The 24,068-nt window shown below is 32.5% G+C and overlaps 1 protein-coding gene and 1 long non-coding RNA gene across 2 annotated transcripts; one reads left to right on the top strand and one right to left on the bottom strand.

The window, feature by feature from the left end:
* Positions 1 to 7,025: 7,025 nt before the first annotated feature.
* LOC133039293 (uncharacterized) lies at positions 7,026 to 12,122 on the top strand. Its single transcript, XM_061118154.1, has 5 exons — positions 7,026 to 7,422; positions 7,545 to 7,733; positions 7,854 to 8,044; positions 8,560 to 8,682; positions 12,018 to 12,122. The coding sequence occupies exons 1-5, from the start codon at positions 7,026 to 7,028 to the stop codon at positions 12,120 to 12,122; spliced, it is 1,005 nt and encodes a 334-aa protein (XP_060974137.1).
* Positions 12,123 to 22,056: 9,934 nt separating this feature from the next.
* On the bottom strand, positions 22,057 to 23,804 carry LOC133039485 (uncharacterized). Its single transcript, XR_009688634.1, has 2 exons — positions 23,441 to 23,804; positions 22,057 to 22,302 (listed from the first exon to the last, which is right to left on the bottom strand). It is a non-coding gene; the product is annotated as an uncharacterized LOC133039485 (long non-coding RNA).
* Positions 23,805 to 24,068: the final 264 nt, after the last annotated feature.

The following is a 24,068-nucleotide window of genomic DNA, read 5'->3' as shown; positions in this document are numbered from 1 at the left end:
CATTAAGGATGTGGGAAGATAGGCTCCAACTACCTTAGGCCAAACATTGAACTATGCAGAAAAGCAAACCATTGTCAAGCTTCACTCCATTGTTGGCAATAAGTAATACTTGGCTAGTTCATCTGTTTTTTTAATTTTTTTTTTTTTTTTTTTTTTGTCATTTTATTGCTTTAAGGCACTCATTTGAAATGACCATATATCATCATTGTAGATGGTCAATAGTTTGCAGTCCATTTGTCTTGGCGCACAAACAACGATGTTAGCAATGATGTTACAAAGCGAAAGTTTCTGTGTGATTAGTTACTCAATAAAGTCTTTAGAGCTTTAAAATATTTAAAGAAGTAAATTAAAAACATTACATGCTCTAAACTATTTTTCTATTTTAAAACTTTCTTAAAATTTATTACTCATGTTTTACATTTATAAAATACTATTCATTGCACTAAATATAATTTATTAATTATTTATGATTTTAATTTTACTTTTTATATGGAGATATTTATAAATAATAATATTATATACTTGAAATAAATAAAATCTATTATAATTTAAAAATGTAAAATTTTGATGATGTATTTTAAAGAAATTATCTATATTGTAATGTAAAAGTTTGAGGTAAAATAAAAAAAAATAAAATTTTGGTGATGTATTTTAAAGAATAGAGTAGAGAAGCTAATAGAGTAGAAAAGCTGATGAGGGTGCTCTAGTGATATGTTACAAAAAATAGAAACAATTTAACCTCGAAATAGAAACAACTAGTATTTTACTTCATATATACATATATTATATGAAAACAAATATCATAATGGAAACTACTCACATTGAAAATAGAAACAATAAAATCCAAATAATTTAACCTTAAAAAATGAAAATAATTTAACCTTGAAATGAAAAATATAAGCATTTAACCTCATTTATATATATATACTAGTAAAAAGTTACTGCGAGGCACGTATACTAATTTTATGTTAGGTATTTTTTACTCTATTTAAAAAATATAATTAACAATTAAAGAAAAAATATTATTACTTATTAGGTGAGATTATTATTATGTATATCTAAATAATGGAATTTATAATTTTGACAATTAAAAGTAAATACTGGATGTAATATATTGTAGTGTTTAAGAAAACTTGATAATTTAAGTGTAATATGTTCTTAAGATAATCCAAAAATAAACTAAAAATTTATGTTCAAAGACTAAAGAAAACACAACTTAAATGTGTGTGAAATAAAAAAGAAAATTAAAAATCAATCTCTAAATTATTGACAATTGAAGATAACATCTATCTAAAAGTTGTAGATAAAAAATCTCTTTTTCACAAATTATAATGTGAACTGTTTTAGTTAAAATACTTTATATATATATATATATATGGAACACTTTCAAATGGGTAATACCCATAGATGGGCACTAAAAAAAATTAATAAGGTAACAATCTAATAATTTTTTATGGCAAGTTTCTAATAATTATTTTTTTTTAAAAAAATATATTTATTTTTTATAAAATGGGAAATAATAATTATAACCAATATTTTGAAAAAATTATAAATTATTTTTAAAAATTAATTGAAATTACTACTTTATAATTTTATGAAATTGTGAGTTTATTAATAATTTATTATTGTAAAACTAAGAATTATTTACATGTATATTAATGTATTTTTTTTAATAGGAGAATAAGAGCTTGATTGTGGAATCCAATTGTCTTAATATTATTCATGCTCTATAAAATAAAACGCTACAATACTTCTTAGTTCTTACTTAGGGTATCATTGTTAGAGAAATATTATTATCATCTAATGATTTTTTTGACATTACCATGCATCATTCTCCTAGAATAACTAATGAGGTGTTGTTCAATTAATTATATTATTAGGATTGGAAGATCATGATAATCTTGTCTAGGGGTCAAGTATAATTTTTTGTGCTGAAATTCTTGTGTTGGCAATTGCCATTATTCAATAATGTTTATGACACTTTTTTTCTGCGTTAATTTTTTTTTTGTTAAAATTTTCTTCATTGGTTTTGTTCTTCTAGATTTTGGTAAGCTCAAGTATTTTTTTAACAATAAAAAAAGATAAATGATTGTTAATTATTATGAAATTAAAAATTTTAGGTTTAGAAAAAATCTTATACATTTTATATGTATTACAGCTTAAAGCTTAAATTTTTTTTTTTTGTTCTCAGTAATGTAATTTAGAATTCTAGTTTGAAGAAGTTTTAATAAAATGATAAATAATATCAAGTTCAAATATTAATTGCTATATAATCAAAACTTACCTATATTAATTTAGAGAGTCCATAGTTTGATCATCTATTTTTTTTTAAAAGAAAAAAGATTAAAAAGACGTAGCTAGCTATAGACAATTTAAAGAAAAAACTATGCTCATTGTCATATTGAACAATTAATTTTTCCATAAATGATAATATATTTGTCCGATTTAATTTAATTATTTGATATATAGCTCCCAAAAGAATAAATTAATTAAATAAATGATATTAATTTTTATCAAGTAATTAATATATTAATTAAGTACGTGAATATTATGTGTGTTTATTAAATATATATAGTCCATTTTATGTTATTTTTGTATATATATATATATATAAAAATTAAATCAGAAACAAATTACAAACCCAAAACCGATTATTTGTGTGGTTACTGGTTAGTACCTATTGGGCAATATTAATGGCTATATTAATGCCTCGGCACGTACCTTTTTGTGATAGAGGGTTGTGACTCTCGAATAATTAGCATCAAATATCAGTTCAAATATTAATAATATTTGTTTTATTTTTATTTTATTATATATAAATAATATTTTATTATTTTATTAAATATAAATAAAAAGTCACCCATGAATTTCTCATAAACCAAGAAATTCAGTTATATAAGCACACTTTATATAGAGTAGATATTTGTGAAATGGAAAAAAACATCATGAAAAATAAAATCAAATCACATTAAAAATAAAAATAATTTAACCTGAAAATAACTAGCATTTAACCTCATATATATATAAATATATATATATATAAATCTGTGAATGAAAAAAAAAATATACTAAAAGATAGAAACAACTCACATTTGAAATGGAAACAAAAAATAGAAATAATATAATGTCGAAATGGAAACTATAATTTGTAAAATGGAAATAACCAGCATTTAACCTCGAAAAATAGAAACAACTCACATCAACAAATGGAAAAAATTTAAACTTAAAAATTAGAAATAACTCACATTGAGAAATGGAAACAATTTAAACTCAAAATATAAAAACAATTTAAACTCAAAAAATAAAAACAATTTAACCTCAAAAAATAGAAACTATAGTTTGTAAAATGGAAGCAAATAACATTTAATGTCATTGTTAACCCAAATGCTTTCTCTGGTGACATGGACATCAATGTTTAACACATGGCAAGAAAGATAATATCTCAAAGTTGAGTAGTCCCGAGTCATAGTAGTCGACTTGGGAGGGGTCCCTAGCCCTGCACCCAGGTTAACTTTGGGAACTCCGGAATAGAAGTTTAAACTTCGATAACTCATTTCCAACTTACTATCTTACACTATTGTGTACCATGAAGACATAAAATAATCAAATCCAAGCCTCGAGAGCTGAAATTACACAAACCGGCACCCCAAAAGTTAACCTGGGCACCTAGGGTTTCACCCAACGCCCAAGTTGAAATCCCTAACTAGGGTTTTAGTTTCTGGAACCGTCATAGTGAAAATGGGTCAAACTTTACATTGGAACATGAACTAGACAAACCACAGGTATATTTGAGACAACAAAATTAGATTAAGAGAAAGTTTACTTTTGAGCACCCAAAGCACTCGATGCTCAGGCACCAGTATCAAATTGATGATCAAACTTACATATTCTTTGTCTTCATGAAAATGGAGAAATATGTACTATCTATTGGGAATATATTACCAGGATCTCGATTTACTAACAAGTATGTTGAATTAACATCCTAAATATGAATTCTGTAAAATAATAAAAATAAACATATAAGAGTTTAAGAAAACCTTACATTGGTTGCAGCGGAATATAATGACTCCTTATTTTCAAGATCTCTAGCCCTTGATTCCTTTCTGTAGCAGAGCATTATCAAGATCTGAACATGGATCTCTTTCTCTTCTTCAGGTTTGGTTACCACCGTCTTACTCACTATGATTGAGTACTTGACTTGCTATGTGTAGGCATGACACCCATTTCTAAGAGTTCGAATAGGTGAAGAACAATGAAGGAGACTGAAATCACTAAGGAAGGAACTATCTCATCTAGGTTGAATAGTCAAGTTGACAAAAGGATGAGATGAGAGCATCATTGTAATATCCCGTAAAATAAATAATATTTAAATAGACATATTTTATTAAATATGTAATTATTTTTGGAAATGAAGTAAGATTATGATCTTACTTAGGGTAAATATTGAGAATTTACTCAATGAAATAAATAGCGTTTAATTACGGAGATTATTTTGGGATATGTGAGTACCGAGGATATCAATTTCGAAATAAAATATTTTTTGGGCCTGGCGATTTTGGTTAGAAATGTCACGACATTTATGGAAGAATTATTTTGAGAATATTCCAGACTAGGTTAGAAATTTTAGAATGTCCGTTTAATGGAATTAGCAAAATTACAAAAATGCCCCTAGGGTTGTTTTGTAAAAAAAATTATGGAATGGGGTAGATTAGTCTTTTGGGAAATTTAATTGTGCCATTTGATTTTTGGGCTGCCTATTATTTTAAAAGAAAAAAAAAAGAACACCTATTTAATGAGATCACTTCCAAGGCAAGGAAATTAAAAGAAAAAAGAGAGAAGCTTCTTCTTCTTCTTCTCCTTCCCTTCGTGCAAGCCAAGCCAGCCACCCTTGGAGGATTTTCTTTAGCTTCCAACCCTCATTTCAGAGTTGGTTCTTGTCCCAAGTTAGCCTAGAAGAACTTGAAGGTAAGTTCCCAACCTTTTTGGATTAAAATTCTAGGTTTTAAGTTAGTTTTGAAGTAGTGTTTTGTTTCTTTGTTGCTGTGGGACTCAAACTGAGTTTGGATCATGTTTAGGCTAGGTTTTTGAGTTTGTTAGAGATTGGTTGAGAGGGTTTTCATGGCTGCTTGAATTGAGTGTGTTGGATGAAGCTAAAAGTTGAATTTCTTCACTTGAACATGTGATTTTGAGTTAGAGATTGAATTTTTGTGTTTTGAAGCTTGAGATATGTTATATATATGTTATTATATTATTCTAGAAATTTTGAGCAGGTTTGGTGGAGGTTGGATTGGTTTTTGGGGTGAAAAACTAGAAATCACCATTGCTGCCAGGAAAACACGGCCAACCGTTTTTCCCAGTAAGGGGGGGGATCTCGGGTTTTTCTCCTCAAGTTCGATCTGATTCAGGGTGTCTTTCGGAGTGGAATTCAGGGTGTTTTAGAAATGGTTAAGCTAGTTGGATCCGGGGGATAGTAGGGTTCGATTGTGAGAATTAGAGTCGATTATCAGAAATTTGATTAGGGTATTTATTGAGTTTTGGTTGTTGTGACATAGGACCGGGATCGTCTAGCTTGTTTTCCACTCAAGTCGGCCCGTACGCTTGAGTTTTAAACTAAGGTAAGAAAAGCGGTAAGCACCGTATGTGGTTAAATATTAATGGTTGAATGGTTATGGCCTTGATTATTATCAAGACTTTGATTAGAGAACTGTTGAGCCTAGGTTATGACCTAGGGTTGGAAACGGTTAATACTGTTACGAGTAATTACTCTTGAAACCGCGGTTAGGTTTCTTACTTATCGTTTGCTTCATCGGGCAACGATAGTGACATATACAGCTCGTGGTTAACGAGTGGTAAAGGGGTACTTTATAAAGTACCAAGATTGTGTGTTTATGATATTATGTAATGTGTAAGCATGATGACACAAGATTAAATTGATGATCATTTTCAGTTATTGTCTATTTCACTTTTCTTGCTGAGTCTCTGTGACTCACAGGTGCTTTATGGTGCAGGTAAGGGGAAAGCAAAGGTTGAGCAGCCATGAGTTCGAGGTCATAGCAGCAATGTACATATCAGCCGCAGTGTATCGGCCCAGTAATCAGGATGCTCTATTTTGAAAGTATTTTGGGAGTACAAAGTTTATGTTGTAAAAACACTATTAAACCAGTTTGTGAATATTTTGAAAATAGGGGGACCCCGTGGTTAATACCACTTATCTTTTATCATATAGTTTATATGTCAAATTTTTAATTATCAAAATTTAATTAACCACACTTTTGGTATAATTATATAAATTTTTATTAAATTGCACACACGTGGCGTCCCTGTTGGACAGGGCGTTACAACATGGTATCAGAGCGCCAAGGTTTTTAGATCCTAAAAAACTGGCTTGATATGTACATTGGCTGCAAGGACTTGATCGACTCATGGTTCAGTAAGCTTTTAGTTAAAAGATAGTTTGTTAATTTTTTGATTGCCTTATTATCTGAATTGTGTTGATATTGGAATGGTGTGGGCAGGACTATAATATATGGAAATACTTATCAGTATTGTTATTACCTGGAATGTGATCGCAGGTGTATAGATTATGCACCCGAAGCGGACTGGTAGGGGTGCTCGGGGCTCCTAGTGAGGGCGAGAACCCTCCACCACCACCAAACTGGGAAGAGTTATATGCTGCAATGCAAGAGACTATTCGACAGCAAGGTGAGAAAATCAGAGAATTGAGAGAGCAGTGAGCTCAGCCTGCTCTAAACCCTAATCCTGATCCTCCGGCACCTCTGGTAGTGCCACCGGATGCAGGGAACCTTTTGGAACCGTTGTATGAGCAGTTTCGGAAGCAGAACCCGCCAGTGTTTGAGGGTGGTGCTGATCCACTCAAGGCGGAGCAATGGATGAGTATGATAAGATCCATTTTTTATTTTATGCGGGTTGAAGATAATGACCGGGTTAGGTGTGCTACTTATATGTTGCGAGATGATGCCCGTATTTGGTGGGAGATTGTATCTTAGAGTCATGATCTGAATAACATGACTTGGGAAGCCTTCCGGGCCTTATTTGATGAGAAGTATTATAATGAGTCTATTCGGGCGGCCAAGGCAGAAGAGTTTATACGATTGACTCAGGACAGCATGACTGTGACAGAGTATGCCACTAAGTTTGGTCGATTGGCAAAGTTTGCTTCAGATGAGGTGGCTACTGAAGCTGCTAGGAAAGCAAAGTTCATTCGAGGGTTGGATGAACATATCGCACGAGATGTGATTGTTGCTTCTAAACAACCGGGGGTTGCTCGAACTTATGCTCAGATAGTTGAACTGGCCCTAGTTTCTGAGGGTGCAAAAGCTCAGATAAGAAAGAAAAATATTGCCAGAAGATATTCATGGAAGCAAACATCAGGTGCTGGTTCTGGTAGGGGTACTGATCACGGTGACCGCAAGAAAAGACCTAGTGAATCATCAATTGCAGGCCCAAACAAAAGGTTCCAGGGTAACCAAGGTTTCCATCCTGGTGGGAATAAAAAACTGGCGGACTTTTCCTGAATGTCCGAGGTTTAAAAGGCGCCACCAGAGCGAGTGTCAGGCAATGGTCTGTTTCCAATGTGGGGGTGGTGGGTCACATGAAGGGGCATTGTCCACAGCTGCTACGACTAGAGCAAAAGAAGGATGATACACCCGCTCCTGCTCGAGTATTTGCCCTGGCTCAAGCTGAGGCTGATGCTGGACCTTCCACTGTAACAGGTCAGCTTTCTGTTGCTGGTACTTTATTGATTGTTCTAATTGATTCTGGTGCGACGCATTCTTATATTTCAAGTAGAATAATTGAGAAGTTGAATAGACCTAGTGATGTGCTTTCTAGAGGTTTCGGAACTTTGCTGCTTACTGGGGAGTTGGTTATCTCCAGTAGGTGGGTGAGATCCCTTCCAGTATTTGTAAGAGGAAGGGAGTTATCAGTTGATATGATAGAACTAAAATTGGAGGATTTTGATGTTATTTTGGGTATGGATTGGCTTGCAATATACAACGCCACTATTGATTGCAAGAGAAAAATGGTAACTTTTTAGCCTGAGGGCGAGGACCCCTTTTTATTTGTGGGGAAGATGCAAGGATCCCAAATTCCCTTAATTTCAGCGCTTAAGGCAAGAGATTTGTTGTGTGAGGGGTGCATTGGTTTCTTAGCAAATGTAGTGGATACTACCTGGAAACCACAAGCGCGACCGGAGCATGTCCCAGTGGTTCAAGAATTTCTGGATGTTTTTCCAGAAGAGTTACCGGGGTTACCACCAGAACGTTTGATTTTGAGATTGATCTAATACCAGGAGCAGAGCTTGTATCAAGAGCTCCCTACAGGATGGCGCCTGCAGACCTGAAAGAATTAAAAGTGCAATTACAGGGGATGATGGATTTAAAATTTACAAGACCTAGTACTTCACCTTGGGGTGCACCAATTTTTTTCGTGAAAAAGAAGGATGGAACTTTACGAATGTGCATTGATTACCGGGAGTTAAACAAGCTGACAGTAAAGAATAAGTACCCTTTGCCAAGGATAGATGATTTATTTGATCAGCTGCAGGGAAAGACCGTCTTCTCCAAGATCGATCTTCGATCTGGTTATCACCAGCTGAGGATTCGGGAAGAGGATATTCCCAAGACAGCTTTCTGGACCCGGTATGGCCACTATGAATTTCTGGTAATGTCCTTTGGATTAATAAATGCCCTAGCAGCGCTTATTGATTTGATGAACCAAGACTTTCTGGATGATTTTGTTATTGTCTTTATCTTTATTGATGATATTCTAATCTATTCAGACTCAGAAGAGACTCACGAAAGACATCTTCGGATGGTGTTACAACGTCTCAGGGAGCATAAGTTGTATGCAAAGTTCAAGAAATGTGAATTTTGGTTGCCTTAGGTGAGTTTCTTGGGACACGTGGTAAGTAAAGATGGTATTTTAGTGGATCCAGTGAAGATTGAAGCGGTACGAGATTGGCCTCGACCTAAGTCAGCAACTGAAGTTAGAAGTTTCCTGGGATTGGTAGGGTATTATCAAAGGTTTGTTGAGGGCTTTGCAAAGATTTCTACGCCCTTAACAGAGTTGACTCGAAAGAACTGCAAGTTTGTTTGGACTGATAAGTGCGAAAGTAGTTTCTAGGAACTGAAACAAAGGTTGATTACCGCTTCTGTATTAACCTTACCGGTAAGTGATGAAAAGTTTGTGACATACTGTGATGCATCCAAACAGGGGTTAGGTTGTGTTCCTATGCAGTCAGGGAAAGTGATTGCTTATGCATCCAGGCAATTGAAAGAGTATGAACAGCGATATCCTACACATGATATTGAATTGGCAGCAGTTGTTTTTGCATTGAAAGTTTGGCGTCACTATCTGTATGATGAGAAGTGCGAGACTTATACTGATCATAAAAGCCTCAAGTACTTTTTCACTTAGAATGATTTAAATATGAGGCAACGATGATGGTTAGAACTGGTCAAAGATTATGACTACGAGATTCTCTACCACCCTGGTAAAGAAAATGTGGTAGCGGATGCTCTAAGTCGAAAAGGACCAGGGCAAGTTTGTGAATTAAAGAAGATTTCAGCAAAGTTGGCTGAGGATATGGCTAGAGCGGGAATTGAATTTGTAATTGGAAAACTTGCCAACATTACCTTGCAATCTGATTTATTGGAAAAAATTCAAGTAGCTCAACAAAGTGATCTTGAGTTACAGGGGCATAAGGAGAAGTTAGAGGCTGGATTGGCAAAAGACTTTTCATGTTTGTCTGATGGGTTGTTGCGATACAAGAACATAATTTGTGTATCAAATGACAAGGATATCAGACAGGAGATTCTTGATGAATCTCATACTACACCGTACTCCTTACACCCGGGAACAACCAAGATGTATCATGATGTGAAAGCTTTATACTGGTGGCCGGGTATGAAGAGGGATATTGTTGAATATGTGTCGAAATGCTTAACCTGTCAACAAATTAAAGCAGAACACCAGAGGCCGGCAGGTTTGCTTCAACCTCTAAAGATTCCTGAATGGAAATGGGAAGACATCACCATGGATTTTGTAGTGGGGTTGCCCAGAACAGTAGGGTATTATGATTCTATTTGGATGATAGTGGATCGATATACGAAGTCTACTCACTTTCTCCCGGTGAGGACAACATATACAGTGGATCAATATGATGATTTATATATCAAGGAGATAGTTCGGCTTCACGGTGCCCCAAATTCGATAGTTTTGGATCGAGATCCAAAATTTACATCCAAATTTTGGGAAAGCTTACAGCAAGCAATGGGTACTAAATTAAAATTTAGTACAGCTTTTCATCCTCAAACCGATGGTCAATCTGAAAGGACTATTCAGATACTTGAGGATATGCTGAGGCCATGTGTAATGGATTTTGAAGGTTCTTGGAACAAGTACCTACCTATGATTGAGTTTTCTTATAACAATAGTTATTAGAGTACCATTGGCATGGCTCCGTATGAGATGCTTTATGGAAGGAAATGTCGTTCACCTATTTAGTGGGATGAAGCTGGTGAACGTAGGTATCTTGGACCTGAAGCTGTCCAAAGAACGAGTGAGGCTATTGAAAAGATTCGAGCTCGTATGCTTGCTTCACAAAAATGCCCCTAGCATTTTTTTGTAAAAAAAAAATTATGGAAGGGGGTAGATTAGTCTTTTGGGAAATTTAATTGTGCCATTTGATTTTTGGGCTACCTATTATTTTAAAAGAAAAAAAAAAAGAAAAGAAAACCTATTTAATGAGATGACTTCCAAGGCAAGGAAATTAATAGAAAAAGAGAGAAGCTTCTTCTTCTTCTTCTCCTTCCCTTCGTGCAAGCCAAGCCAGCCACCCTTGGAGGATTTTCTTCAGCTTCCAACCCTCATTTCAGAGTTGGTTCTTGTCCCAAGTTAGCCTAGGAGAACTTGAAGGTAAGTTCCCAACCTTTTTGGATTAAAATTCTAGGTTTTAAGTTAGTTTTGAAGTAGGGTTTTGTTTCTTTGTTGCTGTGGGACTCAAACTGAGTTTGGGTTATGTTTAGGCTACGTTTTTGAGTTTGTTAGAGATTGGTTGAGAGGGTTTTCATGGTTGCTTGAATTGAGTGTGTTGGATGAAGCTAAAAGTTGAATTTCTTCACTTGAACATGTGATTTTGAGTTAGAGATTGAATTTTTGTGTTTTGAAGCTTGAGATATGTTATATTTATGTTATTATACTGTTCTGGAAGGTTTAAGCAGGTTTGGTGGAGGTTGGATTGGTTTTTGGGGTGAAAAACCAAAAATCACCATTGCTGCCAGGAAAAAACGGCAGGCCGTTTTTCAGGCACCCAGAAAAACGGCCGACTGTTTTTTCTAGTAAGGGGGGGGGATTTCGGGTTTTTCTCCTTAAGTCCAATCTGATTTGGGGTGTCTTTCGGAGTGGAATTTAGGGTGTTTTAGAGATGGTTAAGCTAGTTTGATCCGGGGGAAAGTAGGGTGTGTTCAATTGTGAGAATTAAAGTCAATTATCAGAAATTTGATTAGGGTTTTTATTGAGTTTTGGTTGTTGTGACATAAGACCGGGATCGTCTAGCTTGTTTTCCACTCAAGTCGGCCCGTACGCTTGAGTTTTGAACTAAGGTAAGAAAAGGGGTAAGCACCGTATGTGGTTAAATATTAATGGTTGAATGGTTATGGCCTTGATTATTATCAAGACTTTGATTAGATAACTATTGAGCCTAGGTTATGACCTAGGGTTGGAAACGGTTAATACCGTTACGAGTAATTACTCTTGAAACCGCGGTTAGGTTTCTTACTTATCGTTTGCTTCATCGGGCAACGATAGTGACATATACAGCTCGTGGTTAACGAGTGGTAAAGGGGTACTTTATAAAGTACCAAGATTGTGTGTTTATGATATTATGTAATGTGTAAGCATGATGACATGAGATTAAATTGATGATCATTTTCAGTTATTGTCTATTTCACTTTTCTTGCTGAGTCTCTGTGACTCACAGTTGCTTTATGGTGCAGGTAAGGGGAAAGCAAAGGTTGAGCAGCCATGAGTTCGAGGTCATAGCAACAATGTACATATCAGCCACAGTGTATCGACCCAGTAATCAGGATGCTCTATTTTAAAAGTATTTTGGGAGTACAAAGTTTATGTTGTGAAAACACTATTAAACCAGTTTGTGAATATTTTGAAAATAGGGGGACCCCATGATTAATACCACTTATCTTTTATCATATAGTTTATATGTCAAATTTTTAATTATCAAAATTTAATTAACCACACTTTTGGTATAATTATATAGTATCTATATAAAAAAATTTATTAAATTGCACACACGTGGCGTCCTTGTTGGACAAGGCGTTACAATCATGTTCCTTTTGTAGTGTTTCAACAAAGGCTTATGGCTGAATTATATGGATTAAAAAAGTATAAAATATTGGGAAAATATTCACACATAGGGCCGACCATAAAGGGACCAAACTCTAGTTACAATGTTGCCACTTTTTCAACCACTTATTCTTCTTTCAATAATGCCATATTTTCTAATTCAATCCTATAAATGCCAAACTATTTATTTAATAATTATAATTAATTATCAAATACAATTATCATTTATGTAATTTAATAATGAGACCATACAAAGTCTCTTAATAAATAAATTAACCCCAAAACCTATTTTCTTCACAATTAAGCTCTTACTTAGTAAAAATTCATAAATAAGACATAGTCTAATTTTAGAATTATAATTGATTAATTAAAATCAATTAACTGAGTCTGCAAGCAATATTATCTCAACTAGTGAGGGGACCATGGGCCTATATGACCGAGCTTTAAATAAGTAGATCTAGAATTTACCAAGTAAATTCCCTAACTTAGCTACCTATAAATGATTTTTCAGTAAACTAATATAATTACTGAAATGAGAACTCAATCATTTATCTCTATCAAGCCAAGCTCAAAAGGAAATCATCGTGTCACTTCTAAATACTTATAGAAGCTATAGTTAGCTTCCACGAACAGCTTGAAGAACATAAATAATACAAATAAGTTGAACCTAACCATATCAGGATTAAGATCCATAGACCTAAGATCAACCATTGATATTGACTTAGAAAGATATAATAGTAAGTTTATGATATCTTATCCAAGATCAATAGTCCCTTCCAATATATACTCCATACATCCGATACTGGTAAACTTTGCCAATGTCCTGGAAAGGACATAACACTTATCCAAGGTGTAAGTATACCTTATCGCTGATTATCATGCCAATCTAAATCCAGTGAACTGACAAATCATGGGAATTAAACTTTGGAACATATAATCATGATTATATTCCACTGTGCTGACAACACTATAATCATGAAATAAATCATGTGAGCCATGCAACATAAAATGATTTCTGATCTTATATTATATTAAAATGAGTTTTATTTAGGGCACAAAACCCAACAAACTCCCACTTGCACTAATATAAAACAAAAAGTGCATTTCAAATAATCTCAACACCTTGATATCATGTTAGAAAAATTAATATAAACCCCAAGATCAATTTGTATATAACATAGAACACAATAATAATATATAATAATTAGATATGCGTACCTGATTTATCCATAGCAATTACCTCAATTCGATCCATAGCAATTACCTCAATTCGATCCATAGCAATTACCTCAATTCGATTAAGCAATACTATCAACTAAGTCTTCTTCCCTAGATCTCTAAATCAGAAGCAGTTTATTAATCTAATTATCGAAAAGTATACAATTTTGATGAGACAATATGTATTTAAGTGTAGTATGTGTATTCTCTCTGCAATAGGATCCGACAGGTTGTATACTATACAACCTTTCTCCACCATTACATATCCTTCATCACAAAATCTTGATATTGTGAAATTTCTCTCTATATGTTTGCTCCTCTAGGGATACTGGATTCTTTACTTTTTGGAAACTACTTCTGTGTTACTCAGGAAGTAACACTAGTGCTTAATAAATTGTTGGTACAATGCCAAAAATTGTATAGAGCTTTTCATAGACTGAATAAGTATCTTTTCTGCAACTTTAACATTTAGTCTCACTGGTAAAGTTAGAGACTCCAGATCGATTTTTACACTTTTCCAAAATCACTGCTCCACCCCCAGAGTAATCACCATCTCATCAGTAGCCTTTCTAGCATCAACGCATGTCTAGAAACTTGATTTGGTGTAGTCTAAGAGTATTAAAATACCACCCTTATCGACAAACATATAGTTCATCTTCTTGATCTTAAGATTTACTTGATTGTCTTCCAGTGTTCCTTTCCTGGATTAATCTGATACTTACTCATTACTCCCACTCAACAGTAGGTGTCTGGTCTAATACATAACAAAGCATACCTGAGACCTGTCACTGTTGATCTTAAGGAATTCTTTCTTGGCCTTTATCTTTTCTGGAATAGTTAAAACTTTTCTTTAGATAAATAAAATCTATGTGTAGAAGTCGAGAAGCTTCTATAGATTGCCATTAGAAAAAATGCTCCAGCATCTTACTAAAGTAAGTCGCTTGCACTAGAGTAAGTAAATCACATGGCATACCACAAGGCATAGGTTTAGATAATATTAAACCTTTAATATTAGGAACACGAAGTTTTGTTAAGTCCATTGAATAGACTTATTTTCAAAATTTCCTTTCTTGTCCCTGTAATAGAAAACTTTTTGGTTAGTCCATATGAATGGTTTCAACCATAGTTCTCTTGGCTTTACTTCTTAGTTCCTTATTCTGACTATCCATTACATGTTTAAACTAACAATGGATTTTTATCACAAGTATCTTCCAAGTCGTAACAGGGTTTCCTTGAAACCCTCCCACTACGACAAGGTACTGGGACTATGTCTAAGAACATAAGTGGTATTATATTCATCGGATGTGTGAAGACAACAGAGGCAGTGGGATCATCTTGTTGGGAATATTTTACCAGGATCTAGATTTACTAACAAGTATGTTGAATTAACATCCTAAATATGAATTCTCTAAAACAATGAAATTAAACACATAAGGGTTTAAGAAAACCATACATTGATTGCAGCAAAATAATATGACTCTTTCCGTTCAAGATCTCTAGCCCTTGGTTCCTTTCTGTAGCAGAGCATTATCAAGATCTGAACCTTGATCTCTTTCTCTCCTTTGGGTTTGGTTACCACCGTCTTACTCACTATGATTGAGTACTTGACTTGCTATGTGTGGGCATGACACTCATTCACTATGGGTTTTGAATATGGAAGAACAAAGAAGGAGGCCAAAATTACGAAGGAAGAAACTCTCTCATCAAGGTTGGTTGATTAGTTAAGTTGACATGAGTTGGATGAGTGAGAACATCATGTTCCTTTTATAGTGTTTCAACTAGGGCTTAGGGTTGAATTATATGGATTAAAAAAAATATTAAAATCCACTTATGGCTGACACTAATAGGACTAATTTCTAGTTAGATTTTTGCCACTTTATTTCAACCACTTATTCTTAATTTGAATAATACTATATTTTCCAATTCAATCCTATAAATGCAAAAACTATTTATTTAATAATTATAATTAATTACTAAATAAAATTTTCATTTATATAATTTATTAATGGGACCATATAAAGTCTCTTAATTAACAAATTGACCCCAAAACCTCTTTTCTTCACAATTAAGCCCTTGCTTAGTGAAAATTCTTAAATAATAACTATTCCAATTTTAGAATTATAATTGATTAATTAAAACCAATCAACTGAGTCTGCAAGCAGTATTATCTCAACTAGTGAGTGGACCATGGGCCTATATAACCGAGCTTTCAATAAGTAGATCTAGAATTTACTAAGTAAATTCTCTAACTTATTAATTTTTCCTTGCGCCACTATAGATTTGGAATTGAATACACTCTCAGTTATATAGAACACTCTATATGTACCACAATATAGATACGTTATGATTATCCATTGTTACAATCCTAATAGTCAAAGATCCTCTATAGATGATCTACACTAAATAGGGACAAATTTACCGTTCTACCCTTCAATTTTATTTTATCCTTAAAACACTTAGCTACCTATAAATGATACTTCATTAAACTAATATAATTACTGAAATGAGGCCTCAATCATTTATCTCTATTCAGCCAAGCTCGAAGAAAATCATCATTTCACTTCTAAATACTTATATAAACTATAGATTCCATATCTATGATCAGCGCTCCCACTCAATTGAACTACCATGTCCTTAATCTGTATGTCATGAGAAGATCCAATTGGTTGACTTTAACGAACAAATTGAAGAACATAAATAATACAACTAAGTTGGACCTAACCATATCAGGATTAAGATCCATAGACCAAAGATCAATCATTGATATTGACTTAGAAAGATATAATGATAAGTTTATGATATCTTATCTAAGATTAATATCGGTCACTTCCAATGTATAGTCCATACATCCAATATTGGTAAACTTTGTCAATGCCCTGGAAAGGACATAACATTTATCCAAGGTGTAAGTATACCTTAACGCTGATTATCATGCCAGCCTAAATCTAGTGAACTGACAAATCATAGGAATTAAACTTTTGAAAATATAATCATGATTATATTCCACTATGATGACGACACTATAATCATGAACAAATATATACATATTTATATATGTTCTAGACTTAGTAGAATTTATACATTAAACATAATAATGAAATAAATCATGTGAACCATACAACATAAAATGTAATTTCTGATCTTTATTAATTACTAAATCTGATTATATTGAAATAGATTTTATTTAGGACACAAAACCCAACAAACTCCAACTTGCACTAATATAAACAAAAAGTGCATTTCAAATAATCTCAACACCTTGATATCCAGATCAAGTGTTGTCTGTAGTATTCTCTCCGTAATAAGATTTGACAGGTTGTATGAAATACAACCTTTCCTCCACTATTACATTTCCTTAATCACAAAATCCTTGATAATGTGAAATTTCTCTCTATATGTCTACTCCTCCAGGGATACTGGATTCTTTATTTTTTGGCAACTAATTCTGTGTTTGTCAGAAAGTAACACTAGTAGTTAATAAATTGTTAGTACTATGCCAAAAACTGTATAGAACTTTCAATAGACTGAATAAGTATCTTTCCTGCAACTTTAACATTCAGTCTCACTGGTAGAGTTAGAGACTCCATATAGGTTTTACACTTCTCCTAAATCACTGCTCCACCCCCAGAGTAATCACCATCTCATCAGTAGGCTTTCTAGCACTAAGGCAAGTCTAGAAACCTGATTTGGTGTCGTCTAAGAGTATTAAATACCACCCTTATTGACTAACATATAGTTCCTCTTCTTGATCTTAAGATTTACTTGATTGTCTTCTAGTGCTCCTTTCTTGGATTAATCTAATACCAACTCATTTCTCCCCCTCAACAGCAAGTGTCTGGTCTAATGCATAGCAAAGCATATCTGAGACCTCTCACTGTTGATCCTAAGGAATCCTTTCTTTGGCCTTTATCTTTTTTGGAATAGTTAAAAATTTTCTTTACATAAATAAAATCTATGTTTAGAAGTCGAGAAGCTTATATAGATTGCCAATAGGAAAAATGCTCCAGCAACTTACTAAAGTAAGTTTTGCTCGCACTAGAGTAATTAAATCACTAGGCATACCACAAGCCGTAGGTTTAGATAATCTCAAACCTACAATAATACTAGGATCAGAATTTTTGTTAAGTCCATTGAATAAACTTATTTTCAAAATTTTCTTTCTTGTCTGTGTAATAGAAAACTTTTGGTTACTCCATATGAATGGTTTTAACCATAGTTTTCTTGGCTTTACTTCTTAGTTCGTTATTCTGACTATCCATTTCTTGTTTAAACAAACAATGGATTTTATCACAAGGGTCTTCCAAGTCATAACAGGATGAGTTCCTTGAAACCCTCCCACTACGATAAGGTACCATGACTTTCTGTCTAAGAACATAAGTGGTATTGACCTCTTCAGTTTTATCAAGACAATAGAGGCAGTGGAACCATCTTATATGAATAAGATGATAGAACACTTTGGAATCAAAAAAAAAAATATTATCTCCTCCACTTTGCTACTTTCAGATTTAGTCATTTTCTTAGAAAAGTAGTATTTGTTGAAACAAACACTTTCTTATCTCAATGACAATAGGATGGTCCACCCCTAATCACTTAGAATAGCTATCAAACATGCAAATCTTAGTTAACAGTTCTAGCTTTCTTAAGGTCACGATCAGGACATCCATGATTCTAGTAATTGTTTACACTAAGTCCACAACCATTCCATCATTCTGATATTTTCCTATTACTAGGTTATATTTCTAGAAGGACTTAGGCAACTGCTAGTAACTAATCATAAACCTTATACTTTTATCAATATGCAAACCGAATTTCTAGGGAGGTAAGTTTGAATAAAATTCAACGTTCAACTTAATGATCTTAAAACTGCATATCCAAATATTTCTCCACCCCTATCAGTTCGCAAGATCTTTAACCACTTACCTTAATGTTTTCAACATTGCTAGAAATTCATGAAATTTCTCAAACATTTCAAGTTTCTTCGCGTAAGGTAAAATCTAGAGTGATCGTATTAAGAATTTCACGATAACGCATATCCACCCCTGAATGTACATCCATATATGCGAAAATAGATGATCTTACTTTTGAGTGGATAGAGGCATGATGACTCTTTACAGAGAATGATCTTGTCAAAACTACTATGAACAAGATGCAAATGCCATAGATATATAGAATGTGGTTGTGTTCTTTTAATGACTTAGGTCTAGTTACAATAAAGAGTTTTTAGAATAATCCAAGTGGATCCTGGTCACAAAATAATAAACTCAAATTCTATATATAAACATATAATTTGGATCCATTGACAGAAAATGGATATTAATAACTTGTGAAAATCATACTGTATTGTCCAGTGTATTTTAGGAAACTAAAATTTAAAATTTCTATTTGGAGTCTAAAATTTAAAGTCAAAGACTTAAATTTATACCAAATATACAATGAGTGATTATTCTCTCTTGGACCACCACTACTAATCTAACTCTAAGTCTAAGTTGCTTAAAGTAAACATATAAAAGTAGGAGATTCTATAAGATCGAGGATATATATCATTTCGGGATAGAATGTCGGGAATATATTCATCTGCGCCATTCAATTTCATAAGAGAAATTAGAATGACATCATAAATAGATGATTTATAAACCATTCATCCAATGATATACTATTTAAGCAAATTCGAAAGAAAAGCTAAGATGAAAAATTAAAGGATAATTTTGATTAAAATAAGAATCCAACGATGTCCCGTTTAGGCGAGAATCAAAGTTATTCTTATTTTATGAATCTCTTCATTGTTTCATATTGTAAACACTAATCTAAGTTGTCATCTTTGGATGTACAGCTAGATGTTGCATTTACAAATACTTATATGTTGAGGTCTAACACTATTATGTTTGTCCAATGGATGTCAATCCTTTGGGATTTGTCCCATTAAAAACAACAAGCTAAGTTAGACCAACAATGAAGATTTGAAATTATACTACAATAAATAATTGAAAATAACATGGTTCAATATAAATTCATACACATTCAGAAATTATCATACAAATTGCAAGTAAGAAAGACATATGAAAATACAAAACAAACACATCTTAAATAATTTCCAAGGTTTCCAACAAACTGATACAATGCTTCGTTTTGAGTCGAGAGTCAAAGATATCATTCATCGAATAGAGTAGTCAACTCATCTAAAATAGAAATCATTCTAGCAACCTTTTATTTAATCGAAAAGAGAATCTAACGTTGCTTCATTTTGAGTCGAGAGTCAAGGTCATTCCTATTTCATGAGTTGTCATCGTTGTTTCATACCTTGTAAGTCCTATTCTTAGCAGCCACTATTCGGGTGGATGTTACTAAGAATAAAATACTTACACTAATACTTATCTTTTGAGATTCTATGGCGTTAAATTGCTAATGAACGTCCATCTTGGGGATGAATCTCACTAAAACAAGAACTGTGTAGAACTAACAATGGAGATCGAATGTCCTTATAACTAAAGCTCATTATTTTAAAGAGTGTATTTTTATTTGATAATTATTTTAATATATATTTATTTAATTGAAATTACTAATTTAGATAACTCTAAATATAAATTTTAATTTAATATTTATAAAATTATACCCTAGGAAGATCTAAAAAATAAAATTACTTTTTCATCCTTAGTATTAATTTTCAAATAAATATTATGAAAAATTACGTAATTTAAGTTGGTCCAAAATTAATTAAATAAATTAATTTTCAACACAAATATAATTTTCCTATATAATTAAATCTCTTAAGAAAATATCAAATATTTAAGTGTATTAAACAAAATCAAATTAAATATTAGTTGTTTATTTACTTAAATAATCTAGAAAAATACCAAAAATGTACCTAGAAAATATCTATCTAGATTATTCATAACTAATTACTGATTTTCTAATTAAAACAATATATTTTAGTCTATTTATTTTAAATAAATCATTAATAAAAATTACTTGATTTAATAAAATTAAAATAATAAAATAGATAATCATTAATGAAAATAACCAAATAGATATTTTCAATATTACTTTCTAATTGTATAATTTAATAAAATTAAAATAATAAAATAAACTAATTTTAAAATAGGTATGGTTAGGTAATTATTATTTTAAGAATAAAATAATAAATAATAATTATCCTAAATATATGTCAAAATATCTCAAATTAAGCATTTTTTTCAAATTTCTACAAAAATATCTTGGTTATTTGGATATTTTAAATACTATTTATAAATTCTGATAAGTAAAATGATATAAAATATCATTTTTCTAACTTATAATTTATAAAAAATTAAATATTTCACAAAATAACCTATTTTTTTTAATTTAAAAAATAATATTGTTAGAATATCTATAAAAAATGTCTAAGTTAATTTTAAATTTATTAATTATTTAATTTATCATATAAGATAATTTTAATATAATATTTCAAATTAAAAAATAAATCTATCATTTGATTTAAAATATGTCCAATATTAAAATCAAATCTTATAATTAAATAATATATAAATATTGAAGAAATTAATAAATTTTTAAAATTTGACCATAATTTAAAAATAAAATAATCAATTTTTAAATTTGAGCCTCAAAATATCAAAGAATTAATAATAATCTGCTAAAAATTAAATATTATTAATTTTAAAAATTTGATATTTAAGTTTAAATATTAAAAATAATATTTTATTTTGAAATTAAGGTTTTGAAAACAAAAAAAAATTGAAATTTGTGAAGAAAAAAATCATAGAATCGCACTTTTTGTAGAAAACCACTTTGTTGCCCACGCAGCCTCCTACGCGCTCGCAAGTGAAATGTTGCAAGGTCCATAGGCAGGAAACCTCGATGGGATGTAGGATGCACACGGGCGAGCCGCAGGGTGTGTGACCGAGGTTTCAGACAATTTTTGTCTGAAGCACGTGCGTAGACATCCACCTTGTCCCAGCACCTGCGCGCGCATGGTGTCATGCAATGACGCTTAATGGACCCGAAACTTCAAACCACTACAACTTCTTCGTTTTTCATCAGAATCTAGTTGTGTAAAAACTAAAATTGCTTAATTTTTCACAAGGAATCCAAATAAATTATTTTCATAAAAAAATTTCGTAAATCACATACATTCATCAAATAACACATAAACTAACATGAACACATCCAAATCAACACAATAAACAATATTCATCGTTTTAAATTCATATTTCATGAAAGTAAATCATTACCATGGCTCTGAGGCCAGTTGTTGGGAATATTTTACCAAGATCTAGATTTACTAACAAGTATGTTGATTAACATCCTAAATATGAATATCTCTAAAATAATAAAATTAAACACACGAGAGTTTAAAAAACCTTACATTGATTGCAACAGAATATAATAACTCCTTTTGCTAAGATCTCTAACCCTTGTTCCTTTCTGTCGTAGAGTATTATCAAGATCTAAGCCTAGATCAATAATTAAAACTTTTACTTAATTACTCTCTAAAAGAAAATAAATATCTTTTACATAATCGGGATCCCGTATTTAAAATATTTACAATTGGGTTACAAAATATTCGAACAAAAAGTTGTCGCCTAGCGACCATTTAAAATACAACATGATGTCCCAAAGATCGTACGCTCCAAGCCTAACCATCCCAACTTGTACAATCTTCATCCACTCGCTCTCACGGCTACTCAGCCTTAGCTTTGCCTTTACCTACACATGCAAACAATATCTGTGAGTCGACAGACTCAGTAAGAAAAACATAATCATAACATAGATGTAAACTGGATTAAGATTAGGCACCCATACCCCTAACCATAACCCTTCTCCGCGTCCTACACGATACTGAGTCAAGAATGTTCAAACGACAATACTACTGACCATAGTATCAGCCTATACTCGGTACGCTAGTCGTACTCAAGTCGTACTGATGTGATACTGTCAAGTAATACAGTACAATCGACCATAATATCAACCTATACTCAATACGCTAGTCGTACTCTAGTCGTACCGATGTGATAGTGTCGAGTAGTACTTAAGCCAACATACATTTATCGATATCCAATATAATACTAAATATTCTAATACAGCTATTATAAGGTAATCTAACAGGCTTAACTAACATGTAAGCATGTATGCATATCATTATACTAGTCTTAAATCATTTCCAAATTCCAAATTCAGGTGTGTCGGCCAACATGAGTGGAACAACTGCTCGACGATTTACAGGCCCTTAAATCACATTATTCGTAAAACTGATGAGTGAAACACTAAATCACTTTTCAGGGACTTAAACTTGAAACTAAAAGTTTTCCTATCGATGGATAACATGAAAATACCCTAAATATCGCAAAAATATGAAAAACTAGGGTTCCCTAAAATGCCGTAACCGGTAGACCGGTTCCCCAACTAGAATTCTGATTTTGTGGAGTTTTCCTGGGGACCAACCGGTCGACCAGTTCTTACAGGTCCCCATGAACCGGAATTCCGGTTCATTGCAGGAAACACAAAAATCCCCCCATACATTTCAATTTAGTCCCAAACGTCACCAAACTTTCCAGACCTCCTTTTTACACCATAATAAGAAGAATACATGCAACAAAATGAAGAATCAACCATAGAAACACAAATCACCAATTGTGAGCAAAGTTTGAGCTCTAAAACTCAAACCTTGCTCAACCACAACACCAAGCACTAAATCCAACACAAATCAGCTCTATAAACATCAATTTAACCTTAGAAATCAAAACCATAACCAATTTGCACCTACAATAGCTGAACCTCAAAAGTACATGAATTTTTAAACTTAAAACCCATAAAATTCCAAAGAGAAGAGATAGAGCAAGCATACCTTGACTTAGTTCACTAAGTATTTGTCAAAACCAGCTAGAATCAACAAGTAAAGAGGTTGAGAAGCCCTAGTTTCTGCTGGCTTCCTAAGGGATCGAGAGAGAGAGCGAGAGAGAGAATTCTTGGAGAGAGAAAGCTTGATATTTGATTTTCTAATTTCATTGAATGGAAAAGATAAATCTTAATAACAATCTAATATATATCTTAATTACATCAGATTAACTAGCCTATTAATAAGTCACTAAAGGACAAAAGAAACTTGTGGCTAAAAGACCATTTTGCCCATGCTTAAGCCAAAAGCATCCTTGCCACCTAGGGGTATTTTGGTCAGTTCTAAAATCTTGAATATTCCCAACATTTCCAATGTTTAATTAAATCACCACGCTATTACTAAAATACTAATATGTGATTCTATTGGCCAAATGCCGTGTTCCAATGTTGCCGGGCATAAAATATGAAAACATAAAGTTTCATATATAACGTAAATAGCACACCTAAAATACAAATATATCTCCATAAATTCAAAATTCATAACTAAAAGTCTAATTTCATAATTAAGCCCTAATTATTTGCTAATTTATCATATTAAAATTAAGCAGTCTTTACACTTATCACTATAGGCTCGAGTA

This window comes from Cannabis sativa, chromosome 6 (assembly GCF_029168945.1).
Source record: "Cannabis sativa cultivar Pink pepper isolate KNU-18-1 chromosome 6, ASM2916894v1, whole genome shotgun sequence".
NCBI classification, from domain to species: domain Eukaryota; kingdom Viridiplantae; phylum Streptophyta; class Magnoliopsida; order Rosales; family Cannabaceae; genus Cannabis; species Cannabis sativa.
This window is presented reverse-complemented; position numbering and strand designations above follow the sequence as displayed.